This window comes from Paramormyrops kingsleyae, chromosome 8, assembly GCF_048594095.1.
Source record: "Paramormyrops kingsleyae isolate MSU_618 chromosome 8, PKINGS_0.4, whole genome shotgun sequence".
Classification (NCBI taxonomy): Eukaryota; Metazoa; Chordata; class Actinopteri; order Osteoglossiformes; family Mormyridae; genus Paramormyrops; species Paramormyrops kingsleyae.
The window spans coordinates 22829099-22851024 of NC_132804.1; the positions used below are offsets into that span (position 1 = coordinate 22829099).

General features: G+C 44.2%; 2 protein-coding genes across 4 annotated transcripts in view; both read right to left on the reverse strand.

The window, feature by feature from the left end:
* Positions 1–4905: 4905 nt before the first annotated feature.
* Positions 4906–8031, reverse strand: npffl (neuropeptide FF-amide peptide precursor like). The gene is made up of 3 exons (XM_023795493.2): positions 7617–8031; positions 5796–5917; positions 4906–5402 (listed from the first exon to the last, which is right to left on the reverse strand). The coding sequence occupies exons 1-3, from the start codon at positions 7764–7766 to the stop codon at positions 5282–5284; spliced, it is 393 nt and encodes a 130-aa protein (XP_023651261.1). The 5' UTR covers positions 7767–8031; the 3' UTR covers positions 4906–5281.
* A 2875-nt stretch (positions 8032–10906) lies between these two features.
* itga7 (integrin, alpha 7) overlaps positions 10907–21926 on the reverse strand; it is a 37655-nt gene continuing 26635 nt past the window's right edge. For 2 of the 3 annotated variants that reach the window (XM_023795391.2, XM_023795390.2), the window contains exons 18-25: positions 21759–21836; positions 20407–20509; positions 19836–20063; positions 18473–18595; positions 17818–17931; positions 17217–17315; positions 16169–16294; positions 10907–13584 (exon numbers count right to left, since the gene is read on the reverse strand). In XM_023795391.2, coding sequence (XP_023651159.1) covers positions 13429–13584; positions 16169–16294; positions 17217–17315; positions 17818–17931; positions 18473–18595; positions 19836–20063; positions 20407–20509; positions 21759–21836 — 1027 coding nt within the window. In that variant the 3' untranslated portion in view covers positions 10907–13428. Of the gene's footprint in view, positions 13585–15223; positions 15372–16168; positions 16295–17216; positions 17316–17817; positions 17932–18472; positions 18596–19835; positions 20064–20406; positions 20510–21758; positions 21837–21926 lie in introns of those variants that run through there. The other variant, XM_023795392.2, reaches the window with a different exon arrangement.

Consider the following 21926-nt stretch of genomic DNA (forward strand, 5'->3'; position numbering starts at 1 on the left):
CTTTTTGTGTCCCATCCTTAGGAGCAGCTATTTTACTTCTTGACTGGTGTCTTCTTGAAGGACATGAGCATCTACCAGAACCCAAACTGTACCAAAGAAGATTATGTGGATGTCTTCCAATCATAACTCAATTTCCTACAGAATCACTACCATATTGTGCCCTTAAAAATAGAGTTAGAAATAGAATATGGTTTGTCAGTTACTTTGGTTTTTTACATTTTGACCTGGGGAGAGCTGGTACAGCAGCGACATTTGACTGTTCAGTTGGACAAAAAGTCATCTACTGGACTTGGGGAAATCAGTGATCGAAATCCATTTATTGCCTTCCACAACTGACAAAGTACAAGACAGCACACCTCAATGAAGACAGTCTACCAATAATGCCAGGTTTTTCGGTCTATAAAAGGTGTACAATAAACAGACTCATACAATTAATTATTTTATGTTTGATTTAAAGACCCCCGTTTAACATCAGCATTAAGTTCCGTAAAACAGGATGTTAAGCGATTTGGAAATTGCTCGAATATTACCATGGACACTTAGAAAGTTTAGGCTATTCTCCACTGTCGTACTGCGAAATGGATTTAATTAATGTACTAAGTAGTTTAGATATACTTTGCAGTTAGTGCTGTATCTTAAACTTTTATGGATTAATTAAAGCACAATATGAAAACATTTAGTATAGTGAAGCACAATAATTATCTATGGCGTTTAATGTCCTCCTGGTTTTTATGTGCGCGAGTTTTGAAACTAATTAAACGCCATAATTATCTTCTACGTTTTATAAAACATCGTACATATAGTAAACATGAAACCCTTACTGTGCAAAGCAAACACATATTGTGTGTAGTAGCTTGCCAATTTTAATGTTTCGCATTGAAAGATTTTTTTTATATATATATATGAAATAGAACATGCATTTTTGTATAACAGACTTTTTGTTTAAAATATATATAAAACATCCTTGATACATCGATCTTGTGCTATTTAACACTAACATACAGACAACACATTTTTATTCAGTTATTTCCCTCAGCGGTATACTGTACATTCTGCCCGCGCGTTTTAAAAAACAACTGCTGCTACGTCCGGCATTAAAAGATATATATTTATATTTTACATTTTTCAGGTCACGGCCAATAACGCGAAAAGACGTTAAATGGGGGCCAGCTATACTTGAAAATTTTTGGAAACCAACCGTCTCGTTTTTACCAAGCAAAATTAAGCTAAATGAAAGTGGCTATTCGACGACAGCTTAAGTGGACAGATTCATTAGGAGCGAAGTATGAAATAGACGTCAGGATAAACCTTAAACAGTCACATACAGTATAGTGTCTTGAAAACTGGTTCCCAATAAGTATTTTCTTTTGTCATTAAGAACGTGGACAGCAATACTTGTAATCGAAGCCTAGTTTTACATGTAAAATCAAACTGAACCATCACTTCGGCCATCATACTTGACAGATTTTATATAGTCGTCACCTATTTGTGGTTTATTGATTAGAATGCTAATTTCTTCGAATTTTATGCAGAATATTTCGTCCTTCAAAAACGGCACCATTATTCGACCTCACCGTTTCTAACCTTTTAAATTCATGTGACTGTGTGTTCAAGTAGCTGCTGACGTCTCACACAAGACAGGCTGAAACAACAATGGTGCGTAATAGCAGAAGAAAATCAGGCGCCCATCTTCCTGCCTGCAGCACCGCGCGCTATATCTGCCCTTTGAAGCAGGACCCCGGGGGTCTTAATCAGCCCCCAGAACCGTGTCTTTTGTTTGCTTTTATATATTTGCTTATTTGACGCCAGTCACCGGTTTGAAAACAAAAAGAGAGGTGGAGGTGGGACGGATTCCGAATTTGGTGTACCAGGCTGTACGTCTTATCAGAGAGGAGAATGTGATCAAGGCTTTCCATTGATTTCCAAGTATCGCGGACACTTGTAAGCTAGATGAAAAGTTGGTATATATATATGTACACTTTTACAGAATCGTGGATTTTCAGTAGTGAGAATATACAGTATAACCAAACAACCTCCTGCTATAATTCCTTGCGGTGGTGCTGAAGATATTTTATGAGAAAACCCATGATCCGTTTGAGGTGATGAACCGGACTGTGCCGGGACCTAAATAATATACCCCATTAAAACCCACAAGGCATAGGATATGAGGTGGTACATCCAGGTCAGGATGTTGCTCCAGGTTAACCAAGGAACGTTTAATTAGCGCATTGTAACTGGTTGTTATAGTATATAGCAAATGTAGAGGAGTATTTGCATGACACATAATATGGCATCCATGCATACAGCTTCATTAACTGCTTATCCTGTACAAGGCCACAGCTTCTAGACTAAGTAAGATGACCTTGAACAGGATGCCACTCCTTGGCAGAGCACACATAATTATGAATTAATGTGTTCGATATGTTGGCCTTTAGTTTTCAGTCCTAAATGTACCACTTTGCTCAGTTTCAGTTTGCCAAACCTTCAGGGGGCTGCTTGTACAATGACCAGTCTTTTAAAAACATGAGCATCCCCCGTAAAGAGACAGACAGAGGTGAACATGTACAGCAGTGTCAGAAAGTTAGTGAACCCTTTATCATTTTCTCTATTTCTGCATAAATATGATCTAGCACAGAGGTATTCGAACTGTGGGGTGCGCCCTCTTGGAGGGGTGTGAAGGAATTGCAGGGGGGGTGCATGTGAGGGGAAAAATAACGAAAGTATGTGTGGGTCACTTGACGTGGCGGAAGACGAAACTTCAACCTTTACAAATGTAAAATATAGTTTGAACACATTATATGACAGTAACAAATTAAAATAATTAAATTGTTTAATATGTACAGAAATAGGGTCAGTGTGGGTGTATGTGTGTGGTGAGTGTGTGTGTGTGTGTGTGGGGGGGGGGCGGGGGGGTTAGGACTAATATATCAGGCCTAGGGGACCCTGTCAAAAAAAGCTTGAATACCACTGATCTAAAATATGATCAGATTTTCACAGAAGTCTCAAAACTAGATAAGGAGAACCCAGTTATGGAACACAAATATGTTATTTGCGTGTGAAAGGTTATGTGAAACTTTCCTGTGAGTAACTCCTGTGGTCCCCTGTTGTACAGCAGTAACTCCAACTAAACGTTTCTAGCAGCACTGCAGCCCCTCCGCTCTTCTTCTACACCACTGTTCTTATCAAACTCTTCCTGACGGACACCATGCATGACAACGTCCATCAGTCTACCCAACGCATAAAGTCCAAGTCAGGTTTTTCCTTCTCCATGCGACGACCTAACTGTCACCCTGTAATTGGCTGCCGGAACACAGAACGCTTGAAGAGTCGTAATTGCATGCTGCTGTCTATTAATTAGTGGTACGCCATTAGCATCCGGATCACAGGACAGGAGCAGCCCCCCAGCCCTCCCAGTGATGAGGTCGTCAACAGTCTCCTCGGCGGGGGCCCCAGGATTCAAAGTCCTCTCACGCGGGCTGTAATGATCTGTTTGTTTCCAGGGAGAGACTAATGTAAAGAAAACAAGTGCGTGAGTAATTGGGCTTGCGGTATGAATGTGGTATTACTCTGTTCTCCTTTTTAGGACTCTTTACTGCAGCAGGACGACTAAGTGAAACCCAGATATTGGGCTCGGATGGACTGAGTGTGGATAATTAGCATGATGGTGCGTCTGGCCATTGTTTGATGCCTATCTGTCCTCCACGAACGGCTGAGTCCCCACTTGAGTGTTCCCTAATCCCCCCTTAAACGTTGACGCTCATGGCTGCAGCGGGCAGGACAAGTTCACGTGGAGCTGAAGTTCTCCTTCAAGGACTTTCTCCGCACTTCTTTTGGCACGCTGCTCTCTCCACATCCATTAGACATTCTTTACTATGAGTGCATGTGCGTTGCATTGTGTGACTGAGGCTGGCCTCAAAATAATTACAGCGTTGGCATAGCAACCAGCGGCAGGTCATGCAAGGGAGAACATCTCGTTTGGTTCTCCACAAACAGCCTCCAGACTCTCACCTGATGTTATGCACATGCGTGTTACCTTACATTGGCTTGTTTGGATTCCCAGAATCCCAAAGAGGTGGCTTCGCTGGCCACAAGGGGTCAGGCGTTAAGAGAAAGTGGGGACTGTACTTGTGATCGGAAGGTCGCCAGTTGAAATCCAGAGCTTGGCAGAGCGATTTCCCAATTGGGCCCTTGAGCGAGGCCCTTAACCCCCTGAATGGCCCCAGGACCAGTTGTGTGTTGCTTTGGATAGAAGTGTCTGTTAGATAAGTGTGATGTAAATGTATCAATGAGTCAAACAGACACTGCAAGCGAGTTTCCAGTTGTTTGTATCTTAGATCAAACAGAGGAATCAAACTTCAGATGGAAAATTAAAATGGACTCTGAGCACAGATGGATGGACTGCTGGATGCAGAGAGGTAATTTGGAGGCACAGAGGAATGACGCTATACTGGAAACAGGGGAAAAGTATAGGGTCACCCAGCCGTAGCCTCTCTCTGAGCCCTGTAATATTCAGCCCCCTTGTACAACAAAACTATCATTATGAGTCAACTATTAATCTGAGAGATGGGAGATGATAGCGATGTTACAGAGGCTCAGACTCTGACAGCAAAAACAGAGACAGGCATCGGAAAAAGGGGTAGAATAAATGTGAATTTAAAAGTGCAATAAGTAAAGTAAAATGTACCAGCGTGATATACAAAGTACTGATCAAAGATGAAGTCGACAGGTGTGAATGTGAAAGAGTCAAATGATCAGATATGAATAAAACAAACAGGTGTGCAAACATATGAAGAATTAGCAATGAGAGAATAAAAAAGTTGCATTATGACACACACACACACCTCTTTTTGATTTCAGATGTGTCAGCAAAGACAAAGGAAGACTCAGAGCCAGCTGTCTTACAGAAGTATCTTTCTTGCTGTTATACCAGTGAGGTACACAGGACAGGAATACACATTACAAGCTTCCATTGAACAAACACAGGAAGGAGTTTGTCAGTTATTGAATGCAGTTAATAGCCTATTTACAGCAAATGCAGTATTATTCCATTCTTGATTTTTTTTTCCTGGTCTCACAGACCAGCTTATGAGTCAGTGGGTGTGGATGCAGTAGAGCGCTGTCATTGGCCAGGATGAAGGTGGGCGGGGCTTCAGGTGTGACACTGAAATGTTTGGAGACAGAGGTCTGATATTTTCTAATGAATGTGTGGATGTCTTATTCACGGTGTTTGAATTCTTCCCGCTCCCCTGCAGCTGACCCTCAGCTCTCTTTCGCCTCCTCCCTACTTCTTGCCAAACCTCTGTGGCACCGCCATGCTCCAGATCTCCCCCGGTGCCATCTCCCAGTCCTGAGAGTGCATTCGCCTGTCGGAACCAAGACCTCCCCTTGCACCACGCCCAAACCTGAGGGAGACGGAAGTGGTTTAAAAAAATGAAGCGACTATATTACGCTAAAAATACCTTTTCTTAATCTGGATAGAAATATTTAGCCATACATGTTGCTGGGCTTTCAGCATACATTACTCAAAGTACCCGGATGTAATTCATATAATCTACTGTCTTGACTTTGAGTTTTATAACTGACATAGATAGATATTGCATGTAGCATTCTTTTCAAAATTCATTTCTAAGAGAAACAATAATAAGACCAAGTGAAAAATATCAATGAGAAGATGGAGGAGTTCCACAACACGGAATTGTGAACAGAAGGAAGTCCAGCTTCTTTTCATGGTTCTGTTTGATTTGTTCATTGGTATCTGGATGCTAGTGATCCTTGCTCACTGACATGCGACTCACCTCTGTGGCTGGTACAGGATCGATGGGTTGCGGTCACTCCTTTCGAACCCTTGGAAAAGCGAGCGCAGCACAGCTGTCAGAACTCGCTCGTCCAGTCCGTGTCTCCCATTATTGTGACTGTCCTGAAATTCAAACCAGGCGCTCTCACCTCTCCAGATTCTAGAACCTTCTTCCTAGCAGATACTGTCCCTCTACTGGTAGGATATTACCGTCACGCAATTTTGTTCAATTTGAGCAAACACATAAAATGAAAGGAGTCACAAACAAACGGACCAGTTTTCTTTCAGATGAAACCTATTTGAAGTCTAAAAACAAAACAGACCCAAAATGACCCAACTAATTTTTCACAAGACCTTGACCTCTACCCATGAGAAGCCAGATTTAGTGCTCAGCCTGTCATAAGCTGGCATAAGTCTTCATTAGGGGGGTGGGGTGGGGTGGGGTGGGGTGGGCTGATATTTAGCAGCGCCAACCCCAGACCAAACCACCCAGTCAGACCAAAGGGCTCTCATGAACTCTGCTCTGCCAGTGTTCCCTGGCGGTCCACATTATAGCGGGGGCAGAGCCAAACTGGGTCTGCAGATGGTCCCACTATCCTCCATGAGGTATTTCCAGCTTGGTTTATTTTTATACGGCACCCTTTTCACGAGCACAAACATAAAAAATATAAACATGACACAGTTTAAGAAGTCAGCGTGGTAAAAAAAAAATCAGGACAAATTAACAGAAAGACCTACATAACCAATCCATCTTCCATGACCTTGAAATAAGTGCAGGGCTGAGGGGGATATAAAACGTAGCCCAGTCAGCACAGGGCACAAGCCAGGGGGACATCCTGGGAAGGATGCTAATCCATCTCAGGGCACACATACACACACACATAGACACACATGCCAGTTAAACATATCGCTATGAGGACCGCTTATTCATTTCTACAGTATGTTAAAATTGCTAACGCTAACTATGACAACCTTAACCCCTACCCTGCCCTAACCATAACCATAAGTAACCAAGCAAATTACATGAGTTTTTGCATTTTTAGTTTTTTCATTGCAGTCACAGATTTTTATTAAATTGAGTTTTCATCACGTTGATGGGGACATTGTATCCCCATAAGGTAAGGTAAACCCGCTCACACACACACACAGACACACACATGCACAAACTAATTACACTAGGCTAATTACCCTAATTGCTAATGAACTGTAGCACCCAAATAGGTAAGATGAAAGTGTCTGCAAAATATATCTGTGACTGGTCGTTTTAATGTGTCACTTAATCTACAATGTGACCTCCATAGTGCTGTCAAAGTCTACTAAAAGGACGGGGAACCCACTTTGCTTATTAATTAAATGATCACTGCTTTATTTTATTTAGCTGCAATTTGGGAGAACATTTTAAAATGAATTTGAGGAAGCACTTCTTTACACAGCGTGTAGTTAGAGTATGGAATAGTCTTCCTGCTAGTGTAGCGGAAGCTAAAACCCTGGGTTCCTTTAAATCAGAGCTAGATAAGATTTTAACAACTCTGAGCTATTAGTTAAGTTCTCCCCAAACGAGCTTGATGGGCCGAATGGCCCCCTCTCGTTTGTAAATTTCTTATGTTCTAACATTTGTTTAAATAATTGGAATCAAAGCAATTATAAGAATTTGAACTTTAAAAGCAGATGGATTTATAACCTAATTCAAGTGGTAATCCAATTTACTTCACCGTAGTGTAAACTAACTTACTGTGAAAATTGTAGCTTGAAATGTAGAGTCTGTTTGGATAATATTTTCGGAGAGGCTCTGGTGTAAACCCAGCACCGGGGCCGCACTCACCAGGACCCCCGCTGGCGTCTCCGTGAGGCCGTCTCTCGGGTCGCCGTGCCGGCTGTCGCTGGACTCCAGGTGCCCGTTGTCCTGGAGCTCGTGTCCCACTCCGCCCACGGCCAGGAGCCCCAGGAGGATGAACCACACGGCCGTCTCCATGACAGCAGGCTGCGAGTTTGATCGCGGCTGCTTCTGCTGGCTCGCCTTGTGTTTCTGGGCTCTTCAGCCTTCCGGGCCCGGTTCCGACTCCACAACGGTCCGTTCCCCGTGGCCTTCCTTATATACGCCCTCCCCACACTCACATCCTTACAGCCTTTGGAGACAAAGCATAAGGATGACTGGACAGTGTCTGTGTGTCTGTGTGTGTCTATTAGTGCTATTAGGGCTGAGGAAGCAGAAAATGGAGTAAATGAAGATTTAAAAAAAATAAAATGAGAAATAAGCCACTGGGGCCTGAGCATTACATCTCTCTAAGGATAGCCAGTCACTTCAAGTATTACGAAATCAGTAAATCCTCAATAATGGGCTGCAGTTCCTCCGATTACAGAAGCTTATAAAAACATTAACCCCTCACCCATCCAGTTTTCCTTCACAGATATACATATACATATGTTTCTGGGACATGTGTTCTCGTCCCAGCTGTCAAACCGCTGGACCCATGTTGGAAAGGTCAGAGGATCAAATCCCAGTAGAAACCCATGTTGTACCTTCAAGCTACTGAGAGTACTCCTGAACCTGACCTGTTCCGCAAATATTCACCAGTAGAAACATGGATGATGTGAGACTGAGAGTTTACATTAACATTACATTTATTTATTTAGCAGGCGTGTTTGTCCAAAATGACATACAAGCAAGGTAGATTACGTTACATTAGACTAGGCTGAGCTTCCACTGAACAACAAGTGTAAGTAGCACCAGAGCAAGAGCTACTGAAGGAGAAGACAGTGTCTGATGACCAGAAATGGCTTGATAGCTCATTCCATCATCAGGGAATCACACATGATAAATATCTAGAGTGAAACTTCTCTTGTGTTGGTTGGATCTCCAGGTGACTTTGGCAAAAAAAATTTAAGTAATGTCCTATACTTCAGTGTGTTCAGCATGTTTAGCGCCAGATTACTGTGTGTAACCACCAGTTATGTTTCGCTATTTCATCACCAAATACTGGGTAGAGATTAGTATCAGATCGGTAGTTAAATCAGTGGTTAATGTCTCGGCAAGTGGAAGGATGCTGAATGGCACTGAATGGCCTTGCACCAGGATACCTTAGAGATCTACAGTACTGGCCTCTTACAGTCCTCCTCGCCTGCTTCGGTCTCAGATATCAGGATACCTTTTTAGTACCTAGAATAGAAAGAACTACTGCAGTCTGCAGAGCTTTCTCTTAAAGAGCTCCGTAGCTGTAGAACAGATTTTTCCAGCTGATGTGTGAGATTCAGGCTCACTCTCAATATTCAAGTATAGACTAAAATCACACTTGTTCAGGCTAGATCTCAGACTCCAGTTCTAGCTCTAGCTAACTGCTCACTCCCAGTTAGACCTATAGTGTGAGGTGTAGAGCTGGGTGGGGATCGGTGCCATTGGCTTTGCATGAGCTGACCTGTCAGTCTGTCACTCTAGCTTCACACCCCCTTGCGGAATTGCAGTGCTGACGTTCAGGGACTCCCCATGCCTGCGTTCCCACTTGCTTCTCCCTCCTACTTATGCTGCCGTAGCCATATCTGCCGGAGCTCACATATCACACTCACCTAAGTGTGCGCACTGCCTCTAGTCTCCCATACTTTGGCTAACTGCACATTTTATTTCCCCTGCCCCACCTGAAGTGCGCTGCCCTAGAGACCCCAAAATATCAAGACATTCTGTTTACCTTGCTGCCTGCAAAGCTTCTATTACCTGTGGCTTCCTCTGCTGCCCCCTGGAGGATGCCCCCCCCCCCCTTTGAATCTGGTTAGGGTTAGGGCTTCCTCTGCTGCCCCCTGGAGGATGGGCTCCCCCTGTGGGTCTGGTTAGGTTTAGGGCTTCCTCTGCTGCCCCCTGGAGGATGGGCTCCCCCTTTGAGTCTGGTTAGGGTTAGGGCTTCCTCTGCTGCCCCCTGGAGGATGGGCTCCCCCTTTGAGTCTGGTTAGGGTTAGGGCTTCTTCTGCTGCCCCCTAGAGGATGGGCTCCCCCTTTGAGTCTGGTTAGGGTTAGGGCTTCCTCTGCTGCCCCCTGGAGGATGGGCTCCCCCTTTGAGTCTGGTTAGGGTTAGGGCTTCCTCTGCTGCCCCCTAGAGGATGCCACCCCCCCCCCCCCCCCTTTGGGTCTGGTTCCTCCCAAGGTCTCTTCCTTCTGGGACTTTTTCCTTGCCACTGTTATCTCTGGCTTGCTCACTGGGGGCTTTGGGCGCTTTGAGTCAATGCAATGTTGTTAAAATGCATTATACAAATAAAATTGAATTGAAAATTTAAGAGTCCCTTGAATTGAATCTTTTAGAGTCCCTGCTGTTGTACCTTGTAGCCTGGTACATAATGTGAATTTCAGGCATTATATGTTATATGGATGTTAAGACGTTGAAATTTTTACTTTTGTGTCCAATTATTTTCTAATGTATTGTCTGCAACATAATTTTTTATTTTTTTTTGCTTTTTAGCATGTTAATTGCAGTCCTCTAAGAGACAATCACAATGTTTGATCTCATTTGCTTGTGTTGTTAATTAAATATCAACTTGTGTGGTTCAGATTCACCTGTAACTGGTCTTTGTTCAGGCCTTTAGTGTGGTGGTTTTTGCCTGAGGGAGTCCAGAAGCTTCACCACAGTCATCCTGAGCTTCACCACACACCCCGAGGTCCCGAGAGCAGAGATATTCTACCAGATGTCTGGCAAACTACTTACTGGTGTTTTAGCATCAGTAATAGCCTTTGACTTTTGGACCATTACTTGCCATGGCAACGGAAGCAGGAGAGACGTTGAGTAAAAGTTTAAAATGCCTCAAGAGACCATGGGTGGGATGTGGATTCATTAGCTGGCATTTCTGTTGTTTTTCTGCTCCTTTGTGTATTGGGCCTCTAACTGGTTCCTTTTCAAAGGCCATGCGTTTGGTGGTCTTCATTGTTTTCCCAGCTGGCCTGGCAGGTATTTAAGGGTGTTTCAGCCTCTGATATCTACCCATAGGAGCTGTGTGTAACTGTACAGAGATGCAGTTTGTAAGAAAGGCAGACGCATATTTCAGACGGGCACTCATAGGGCAGCAGGAAGAGACTCCCTCTGTGAGGTCCTGACATTAACTGACCATAACTGAGGAAGCCAGTGCAGCCAAAGGTCTTATTCTTAAAACACTTTATTTACAAAAACCTAAATGAACTTTATATATAACATCGACAAATGAACCAATATACACAAACAGCAAAAAACTAGATATGTATACTAGATATATACTTATTTCCTTTGATTTCATCTGATAGATTAGATTCAGGCAGCAATTGCATTGTATTTCATCCTAGAGCGAGACTATTTTCTGAAAATCTGACAAATTAATGCTTGCCTGTTGTTGTTTTTTTCCTTCAAATGTTATTTTAAATGATTTACAGGCTAATTTAGTTGCGCCTTAGCCCGCGTCCACTTCAATAAAGTTATTATTCAGAGAGTCACCTCAGCTGGCATTTAAGATGTTAATAAGATGCTAATTAAAGCTTTTCCATGAAAATCTGTGGGAAGGTGGCCCTTGAGATGCAGGGTTAGAGGAAACCATCCTGAGTAAACATGTGTGACGTGGGCAGGTGGCTGCCTCAGGAACCTTCTCCCGAAGAAAATCAAGATGCCAACGGAAATGGACTTAATGTAAACAGATTGCACACTCAATTAAGTTTGCCTAAATTAATATTTGCCTCTTGGGCTTCAGAGCGGTAAGGTTGCTGAAGCCACAGGGTTTTCCGTAGAGATGAGATCGATCGCTGAAAAAGAGTTTCAGATTGATAAAGCGGGACAAATATCAGCGTGAAAGTTGTGTAACGTGATATCGGATCAATACGAAGGATCGTTAAATGCGTCGCAAATTAGAAAACGAGAAAGAGAGTAAGATAACACATGTGGCCTAATTCTGGTGCCTAACAGTAATGATAATGATCTTCTGGGCAAAAACAAAAACGGCCTCTGTCTTAGTGACTTTTTTTCACTTTGTCCTTCAGCCAGAAGCCGCCCAGATCCCTCGAGCACAGACGGCACGTTTGTCCGTCTTCCCTCCCTTTTTCCGTAGGGCTCCGTGGCTTTCGTTTCATGTTTTATTTACAGTAGTGCACAAATACAGCCAGAAATAAATAAACATGTGAGCATGACAAACAATCAGCATGTACAGGGTTGTCCATGCATTAAAACAAGATTGTCCAGCAATATTCATGCATGGACTTCAGTCTGAATGGCAGTTTGTCTCCATGACAACAGGTAACCACTTAACTCACTTACTCCCAGGGATTATAGCCACTTAAATCCAATGTTGTTCACATCCAATTACATTTCTCTCCTCAATCTAAGTAATAAGTAAAGCAGTCAAAACAGATGCCTGTTTTTTGTTTGTTTTTTAAAAAATATACTTCCTTATATTTCATATTTAGGTTGCACTACCAAAAGGCACTTACAAAACAACATAGCAATAAAACAGCAAAATACTACCATTGTTATATTTATTCTAATTATATTTTCAAAAGTACGTTACATGTTTTCATCCCCTATCACTCCGAAAAGCATCTTCTTAAAAGCAGTGTTAGTTTTGAAATCTTGAACCCAAACACCTTACAAACGAAACGCCCACCAGCCAACTGCATTGTAAATGAACGCTAGAATGTTCTCTCAGTTCCTTCCCGTCCTGCTAAAATGTACAAATCCTCTCTTTGTCTCTCCTGCATGTTCATGCAAATCACAGTTCAGGTTAGATGTGACATTTGTCTTCTGCCTCTGAGGTCCTGAGGTCTTCCGCTGCAGCAAGGAACCTGATCTTGCGACACTCAGATGTTGTACCTGACTCTCCCTCAGCGTGGTCCAGGTTTATCTGTCCATCCCTCAAAACACAGACCCAGCAACATGGTCCAGCTGAGTTTTAGACCAAAGAGACGTGTATGACTTCATCGCAATCCAGTCAAATTGCTGTATTGGGCTGTAAGCTATTGGAGTACAAAACAATGCAAAAAATAACAATAAATAAAAACCAAGCCAAATAGAAAATTACAGTGTTTTGTCCGATTTGTCTGAATTAAGGCAAGAACCAGCCCCAGCCTAGCTTCATCATGGCGACTTGGACAAACGGAGTGGGACTCTGTTGGTCTGCGGGTTTTCATTGAAGTCGGCTGCTCTGCTCAACGTTCAGGCAGATGTAAGTGTCCTTGGGTTCCTCTGGGAATGCAGGGCTAGCAGAAGTCAACTTTTCTTCGTTTTCTTTTTTTTAAGTGATTGAATGTGCATGTTAGCATCAGTGCAAGTTGGGTGGGTGGGAAAGGCGGCCAGTCTGCTAGCTCCTTTGATAGGTTCGGAAGGCTACTGCGATGCTTCTTCTGCAGGCCGTAGCTCTCTATGTATGCTCATTAGAAGTGTCCTGCCCTTACAGTTTTGAGTGTGGTTATGTCAGTCAATCTGCCATGATGAATACAGTGTGGTCATCGAAGAATGTTCTAGAACTCTTGGAACGTCGTCCAGAAGGTTCCGAGGGTACGTTAAGCTGCATTGCTACAGTTGGCGTGCATGTGTGTGATAAGTCCTGCAAGTGTCAGGTGTTTTCAGCTGCAGCAATGGGGTCATTTGCAGACCCATTCGAGTGTCCTGTGGGTGCGGCTCTGGAGCGACGTTCCAACGCGTTCAGGACGCCCCGTCGCTCCAGTGCGTGGCCCATTCCTTCTTCTGCAACGTCCCCATCTTCTCATTCTGGAACTGCGAGCGATCCTCGCGCGGAATCTTCACAGCATGGTACTGGGGCACGGAGTCTTTGTACTGGGCCCGCCGGAAGAATCCGAGCTATCCAGAGGAAGGAGAGGGAAATGTGGGATGAGGAGGGAGGAGACGGAAATCAGACGATGACACTCATATACTCCGTACTCCACCAGCTAGACACAAGATCACTGTCGTTAAGTCATACTACATGAGTAAGCAGCAAATGTTATGTGGATGGCAGGTAGGTAACTGATTAAATCCTCCGATTAAGTAAGGGTTGCTGGTTCAAGCCCCAGGATGAACTTGGCTTACATTTCCTCAGGAGGGTTCCCTGCTAACGTATCAGAACAATAGTCTTATATTCTACAGATCAGATATGGAGAACCTCTTCCAGGAAAGATAGGTATCTGTAGGTATTCCTTTATCTCTTTAGGCCAGCTGACAGAAACCTGCAGCACTAGGTGACCTTAGATCCTACCCAAATGAAATACAGCTACAGCAGACTGGAAACCGGCATACCATGCTGATTTCTCGAACCAGAGTCCCCACTGCCAGTTTAGATAAAAGCGACGCCCATAATGTGGATGGGTATGGACCCCAGAAATAACATTGCATCCTAGTAAAATGCACTTTGCCTTTAAAACAGCTTGGAAGGATTGATTTTTGGTCCACAAAAGTCTGTGTTTTATTAGAATAGTTCAGTCAATATTTATGGACAGGCTGCCTGAAAGTGAGCACATACACACCGGTGACATCTTATCTGCCACACGGCACCTAGTCCAGGAAGAACGGAACACAAGGCAGGGGACTACATCACTGCACGGTTTCGGACTTCGAGAGTAAATCTGCCGAGACCCATGGAGAACATGCACTCTCCACGTATAGAGAGCTGGACGTAGGACTCAAAACCCCAACCTGGGAGGTGTGAGGGTACAGCACCACCCACCGAGCCACCATCCTGCCTCCACAACATGCTAAATGGTTCCTGTTAAACAGTGTGGGGTCAAATCAGGAACACTAGGCTATATCTTTGGAGGGTATAACCACATGCTGCGGAATACGAGAAAATAAACTCACACCCGCTGAAATATTAAGTATTATGATGGCAGTATGATGTGTTTTAATACTGCAGCTTCACTGAGCTCATGCATTCACTGCCATCATAATTCATTTTGGGGAGAAATTGTTGTTGGGTGTGAGTTTATACTCTTTATTTTCCCCAGCGAAATCCAATTCTACATAAGCATTTTGGAGAAATTAGAAACGTGTGTGTTTGTTTGAGGTTGAGTTATACGCTGTTACATACGGTGCAATTTAAAAACCAAAGTGAAAACTCATCGGCTCCTTAATAAAATGTGCAAGAAAACGCAAGCAGTGCAGGGCAGAGCGGTGCTTAGTATTGCGAAGCGCATTTCTGGAGCCATGGTGACGGATTTTAAGTATTGCTGCACAAAAAGCGTAACACAAACACATCACAAAAAACAGAAAGTTCATTCTAGTATCCAATGGGAACGTTTACTTCGCTTGGTATGGGGGAAATCATCACCAGCTGGGGATGATAGGATGTCTGAGACTAACAAAGCCTTTGGAAGTTCTAACCAGGATGAACTTCCTCTCACAAGAGCGCAGCATCAACACACGATACAGCAAGACACTCCTGCTCCTGATGGGGCCAGCAAAGGCTGGGCAGAGGCTGGTTTACCGCTTCGGGAGGGGGGGGGTGGGAGAGATGGGAGGGCGGGGCTGAATGGGGGGTGCTATTGGAGGTCGGAGGCCTGCTTATCCGCCTCTGAGGGCTGGACCCCCAGCTGGGCCCGGTAGTACTCTGCCTCGAAATGCCGGCGTCGCTCCGTGCGCCGGAAGAACCCACACTGAGGGGCCGGGGGAGGGGGACGGAGCAGTTAAACGTGGACGGGGAAGAAGAGGGGGGGCGACGTGTATATTGGAATGGGAAAGGAGACAGAAGGAAGAATGTATAAATGATGGAAAATGAAAGGATGAAGGTCATGAGACAAATAAAAGGAAGACAACAGCAAGTACAAATACAGACACTGGAGGAAGACGATGGTGAAGTGTGACATACAGTAGCTCTTTTTCCTACCACTAGCAATGAATGAATGAATGAATGAATGAATGACGTTTACTGGCCATTTTGCCATTAAATTATATTCACATTTTTGTTACATTTTATTGTTGCAGGTATGGTGGAAAAAAACAGATATTTAAGTAATTATGCAGTTTTTGTTTTTGTAAACCATGAAAAGGAATCCCACAGACATGAACATGAAGTAAGGGCTAAGTTCACACTTAGAAGGAATTTCTCTTGACATGGTGCCTGGAGACATAACATCTTGCACTAGTTTCTGGTCAGTCATTAGAAACCAGCAGGACTGGTACCTCTTGGCTGCTTTACAGCTATAACCTTGTTATATATTATCTGCATTACATATATAAACAAATGTAAATGTGATGTAATCAGTTCAAGGCCATGAACCATACTGTAGTTTCAATACTGACTGAATGTGGAGTGACCTCTGCCCTACCCTGTTGAAACCTAATTTCTTGATAACATAGCTTGATACTGGGTTGATGCACAAGAATGAATAAGGTGGCAGCAAACAGTCAACATGATTAAAAAGGGAAAAGCGGAAGTTGTGAGGAACCTTACCTTCCACAGTATGCAAACTAGCAGAGCCAAGACTAAGATTCCAGCCAACACGGCGATGAGGATGATCCACCATGGGATCCAGTACTGATCTGCGTGCCCGTGTTCTGGATAAACCAAGACCAGCACCTGCATTTGCATAGAGATGCAAAACACAGCAATCATATAGTCTGCATTTTTGGGTCTGAATTTTTGGGTCGGGCTTCTACAGATGTGCGCCAGGGCATGGCTCCAGTTGCAATACGTAGGGTGGGACACAGGATTCTCAGGGGAGTCTGTGATTGGTTGGCATCTGCCAAGCTTGGTCTGATTGGGTGAGCCAAGCTTGGCCTGATTGGGTGAGCCAGGCCAACCAACATGGTGCCAGGCATGATCTCTTTGGAGCTTTTGGAACCGTTCAAACTGAAATGACACTGATGTTGACTTTATTTGGGCTTCCAGGAAAACACGTCCTTCACCTCTGTGTGTGTGTGTGTGTGTGTTATGTATATATTACATTGTGAGGACCAAATGTACCCACAATGTGATAGAAACCTGTTATTCTGACATTGCGGGGACCATTTTTCAAACTCAATTTTATAAAAATATGTGACTGCAAAATCAATTTTGTAAAAATCTGTGACTGCAATAATGTGTTTGCATGTGTGTGTGTGTGGATTAAGTTGATATTACATTTTGGGGACCAAATGTTCCCCACAATGTAATGAAAACTTGTTATTTTGATGTTATGGGGGGCATTTTTCAGGTCAAAGATCTGTGAATGCAATCAAAAAACTAAAAATACCAAAAGTCTTGTATTTTATTTGATTACTCATGGTTACTTATGGCTCAGCAGTATGGGTTAAGGTTGTCATAGTAGGGATTTTCTCATAGAAATGAATGGACAGTTCCCACAAAGATATAAATACAAATGTGTATGTGTGTATGCATGTGTGTGTGTGTGTGTATGTGTATTATTATTATAAAGGGTTCATTATTACCCTACATGTGCATGTGGGTGTGTGTGTGTGTGTGTGTGTGTGTGCGTGTGTGTGAGTGAGTGTCAGCACACCTGTGAGGCAGCATCCCTCAGCACCAGATGCTTGATGCTGGACTTGACGGTGATGTTGGCTCTCACTAGCAGCTCCAGAGCGCTGACTGATGGGAACTCCTGTACGGTGGAGACAAAGAGGGAGAGAGAGAGGGAGGGAGAGAGACAGAGAGCGAAATATGTGAAAAAAGAGGGCAAGACAAAGACGGGGAAAATTAGTCATCATGCTGAATTTTATGTCTTCTTGAGAGAAGTATTGTAACATTATATAATTGTGATAATGATCATAATAATGGTCATTGAGATTTCATTTTTCACCCATTTATACAGATGGATAAATACAATAGAAAATAAGATCTTTGCTCACAGTAATATCAGGATTTCGACCTTTTGAGCACAGCAGGTCCCTCACCGCTACTGCATGATGTGACAAAGCTGCTAAGAATTGATTCATGGCAGGAAACCTGCAGCTGTGCTTTTTCTACACATGAAAATGTTTTTTTTTCTTTATGCCTTCCACATTATTACTGCATTAAACGGCTCGGCAGGAGACGGCCGGGGCCAGATGCACAGTGAATAACAAAATGAAGCGTGCTGTGTGTGAAAGCAGGGTCAGCTTTACCTCCAGGAAAGTGCTGTTCCAGAGCCTGGCCTGCACCCTCAGCACTGCACTCCCGGAGAGGCTGTGGAGCGGACACTGGATCAGCAGGCACTGGGCTGAACCCAGAAGGCAGTCCTGGAGAAAGGGAGCAAAGTGCATGGCAGTTATCACCTCCCTCATTGTCCAGCTCTTCCTCCCTCCATTCTTCTCCCTTATTCATCCTCGCTCGTCCTTTCCCTCCTTTCCCTCCTCTCTCTCTTCCTTTCCCTCCTTCTTCTCCTCTGTTCCTCCTTCAATCTTTATTCCTGTCCCATTCTTACTCTCCCTTTCCCTCCTTTCTCCTCTCTCCTTTTCCTCTTCCTCTCTTCCCCTCTTATTCTTCCTCCCTCTCCTCCTCTCTCCAACTCCTCCTCCCTCTTTCCCTCTTCCTATCCCATTCTTACTCTCCACTTTCCCTCCTTCCACCCCCTCTCTTTCCCTCCTTCTCCTCCTCTCTCCAGCTCTTCCTCCCTCCATCCTTATCCCCTTCTCATTCTTCCTTCCTCTCCCTTTCCCTCCCTCTCTTGTTCTCCCCACCTCTTCCTCCCAATTTCCTTATTCCTGTCCCATTCTTTCTCTCCTTTTCCCTCCTTCCACCCCCTCCCTTTCCCTCCCTCCATCCTTCTCCCCCCCTCACCAGCTGCAGGGACCTCCTCCTCTCTGAGGCCGCCACGGCCGGCGTGGTCCTCCCCACGCTGCTTCTGCTCACAGTTTGCCTCTCCTCCTCTGGGTGGGAGCGCCTCGTCCTCCCCACCTGGTTCTGATAATGCGGAATAGCAGCTCCTTTTCAGCACCATTTATGCTACAGTCATACTCTATAATAACACGCTGACCTTAATAATTCAGCTCTGCTACTAATACACTCATATTTATCTACATTTACGTACCGATTCTTGTGTGTTTCCATCTATTACAATTACTATTAGACATATGCAGTTGTAGACCCTATTCAGCCACCTTGTCTTAGCCCCCCAGAAAGTTATTTTTATAAAATCATTTAATGATTTGTCCAATATTTTCATACACATTTCATAGCCCAACCCCACAGCTCAACATATTTTATTGTTGGGGACCCTTCATCCAAGGCAGTAACCCCACTGGGGGCTGATATCCTAGAATCCACCCCTGCAATGAAATTACTTTCACATCAAAACTAATTGAATGCAACATGAATGTAAAAATCAGATCTAACGATAACGCTAGGATATTTAAATTCAGCGAAACGCAGACATTCAGGACACTTAGTGAGAAATGCAGACTGCAGAACACAACGCCAGGCCCAAAAGAAGACATCCACTGTGGCCAGAGCTTCGGCTGTTTATTGATATTTCTGTGTTGGTTTGTTCGATATAAAAATCAATAGCAAGCCCTCATACACGCAGCAGAGTAGCTCCCTGGCCGCGGATATGGATCCGCTATATGAAAGCCGGGCTGCTGCCCTACCCTGGAAAGAGTACTCAACCTGAATAGCTCCAGTAAATTACACAGCTGCTTTTATTAATAGCGTCACCTAAGCAAATAAATATAGCATCCCCCTCCCCCTTATCCACAGGGGATATGGTTCAGGACCCTCTGCAGATGCCATTAGTACCAAACACTACATGTACATATACCTCAGGTCCTCATAAGTGTTGATTCTTTTTTTTTAAAAAAAAAAAAGAGTTACTTGAACACAAGAATTATCGTAACAGTCAGTCGGATAACTGAGATGGCTACTAAGTGACGAATGGGTGAGTAGCATATATAGCGTGGATGTGCTGCACAAAGGGATGATTCACGTCCTGGGTGGGATGGTGTGAGATTTCGTCACGCTGCTCAGAACGACGCTCAGTTTAAAACTTATGAACTGTTTGTCTCTGGAATTTTCCATTTAATATTTTCTGTGGTTGATTGCTAGAAACCATGGATAAAGGGGGACCATTGTATAATTTACCAGGTTAAGAGTATATTCTACTCAGTGAGTAGCATAACTCTCAGCTATAGGTGATCTGAGACCTCACCGCAGACTCTGGGTCCTGGCTGTGCTGGTGATGGTGCTGGTTGTGTTTCGTACTGGGACTCAGATGCAGGGGGTCAAAAGAGGTGGGGCTGCAGCGGGTGTTGGGGTGCCCTTCAAAGTGAGCCCCAGTGGGATACAGCAGCCACTTCCCATTGGCCAGCTCATGAGGCCACATGATGTTGAGGAAGGCAGAGCCAAGCGTTTGCAGGGACTGGCCTGGGTTTGTTACCTAATAAAATTCATATAAACAGCAGAATAGAGATGATTAGAGAGACCATAACAACAACAACAGCAAAACAACAACAACAATACTACTACTAATAATTATTATAATAATAAAGATATTTTTGCATCTGCCCTTGTATCCATGACCCTGCATCTGGAAGATGGATGGATGTGTTTATCTATTTGTCCACTAGGTCCGTGTGTTTCACTGTTACAATGAGACCTTCCCATGACCTTCCACACTTAACAACCAGCAGACATAATCACCACCATTGTGTTACCAAACTATAAGGGGGGAAAGTTAGCCCCCCCCACACCTAGGGCCATCCCACTGTCTCCCATCTCACCGTGAACTCAAACTCCACGGGACTCCCAATGTCATCCAGTGTTTTCATGGCGCTCTCGCCCCTCACCGTCCCGCTGAAGAACAGCTGGTGTGGACGGGCCAGCCTGGAAACATGTTAAAACATCAGTAGTCAGCCAACACATTTACTTGAAGCGTTACATTAGCAGGCACACAGGTGAGGATGAAAATATAATACGAGCATAGTGCTGTGAAGGAGCCAGGTTAGGCACAATCACTGCACAGAATACCATTCAGCACGGAATACAGAATCTAAAGGATATTCCAATATAATTTAAACTCACACCATTTGCATCTTCAAATAGACTGAAAATTTAATGGAGGGATTCCAGTTAAGTACCAAGATCAAAAGTAAAACAAAAGAGACTTATAGCTAACAATGTTAGCTAAGGTTACAAATTCATACAGAATCAGTCAAAAGTTTGGACACACCAAGCGGCCTATGGAGGAGCGTGATGACGCTGCATAACATGACCTGGCCTGCTGCCCTAAACCCATTAGAGGTGGTTTGGGAGGAGTCTGAAGAGAGCGTGAAGGAAAAACAAGTCCCCGCATATATGGGCCCTCCTTCAGGACAGCTGGGACAATACCCCGAAACATGGAACTGGGGTAGAGGAGGAAGCAGCGACCATCAGTCCTTGGGGCAGTTGGGGTTAAGGGCCAATGGCAGGATCCCTCTACCACCCACGAGATTTGCCTGCCCCCAGCAAATTGTTATCTTTTTTGTTTGTTTATTCAATTGGTCAGTGCATAGTTCCATATATGTTATTTTATAGTTTTGACGTCTTTAAAATTATTCTAAAATGTAGAGAATAGTACAACTAAACATTTTTAACTGGCACTGGTCATCCTTGACCTTGACTCCACCCACTGGTCAACCTTGACCTTGACTCCACCCACTTGTCAATCTTGACCTTGACTCCACCCACTGGTCTACCTTGACCTGACTCCACCCACTGGTCATCCTTGCCCTTGACTCCACCCACTGGTCATCCTTCACCATGACTCCACCCACTGGTCAACCTTGACCTGACTCCACCCACTGGTCATCCTTGACCTTGACTCCACCCACTGGTCTACCTTGACCTGACTCCACCCACTGGTCTACCTTGACCTGACTCCACCCACTGGTCAATCTTGACCTTGACTCCACCCACTGGTCAACCTTGACCTTGACTCCACCCACTGGTCTACCTTGACCTGACTCCACCCACTGGTCAACCTTGACCTTGACTCCACCCACTGGTCAACCTTGACCTTGACTCCACCCACTGACATGCTACCTCATCCACAGTTTGATGGATTACAATATCAAGCTACTTTGCAGACACTTACCCACTGACAGATAGGGGGAGCTCAATGACTACTTTTGCACGAGCTGTGACTAAGGCCAGATCAGGCTGCTCACTTATTCTGGAAATGCAGACACAGTAAGAGAGACACACACACACAAACAAACATACAGACCATTTGTACCACATCTTCAGATAAACAAACCACATA

What these genes read in the sequence shown, in the direction of transcription:
- npffl (XM_023795493.2), bottom strand. Translation starts at nt 7,766, where the DNA reads ATGGAGACGGCCGTGTGGTTCATCCTCCTGGGGCTCCTGGCCGTGGGC. An exon ending in AGACGCCAGCGGGGGTCCTG is followed by an intron (nt 5,918 to 7,616) that starts GTGAGTGCGGCC and finishes TTTGAATTTCAG; the next exon opens with GACAGTCACAATAATGGGAG. An exon ending in ATCCTGTACCAGCCACAGAG is followed by an intron (nt 5,403 to 5,795) that starts GTGAGTCGCATG and finishes CGTCTCCCTCAG; the next exon opens with GTTTGGGCGTGGTGCAAGGG.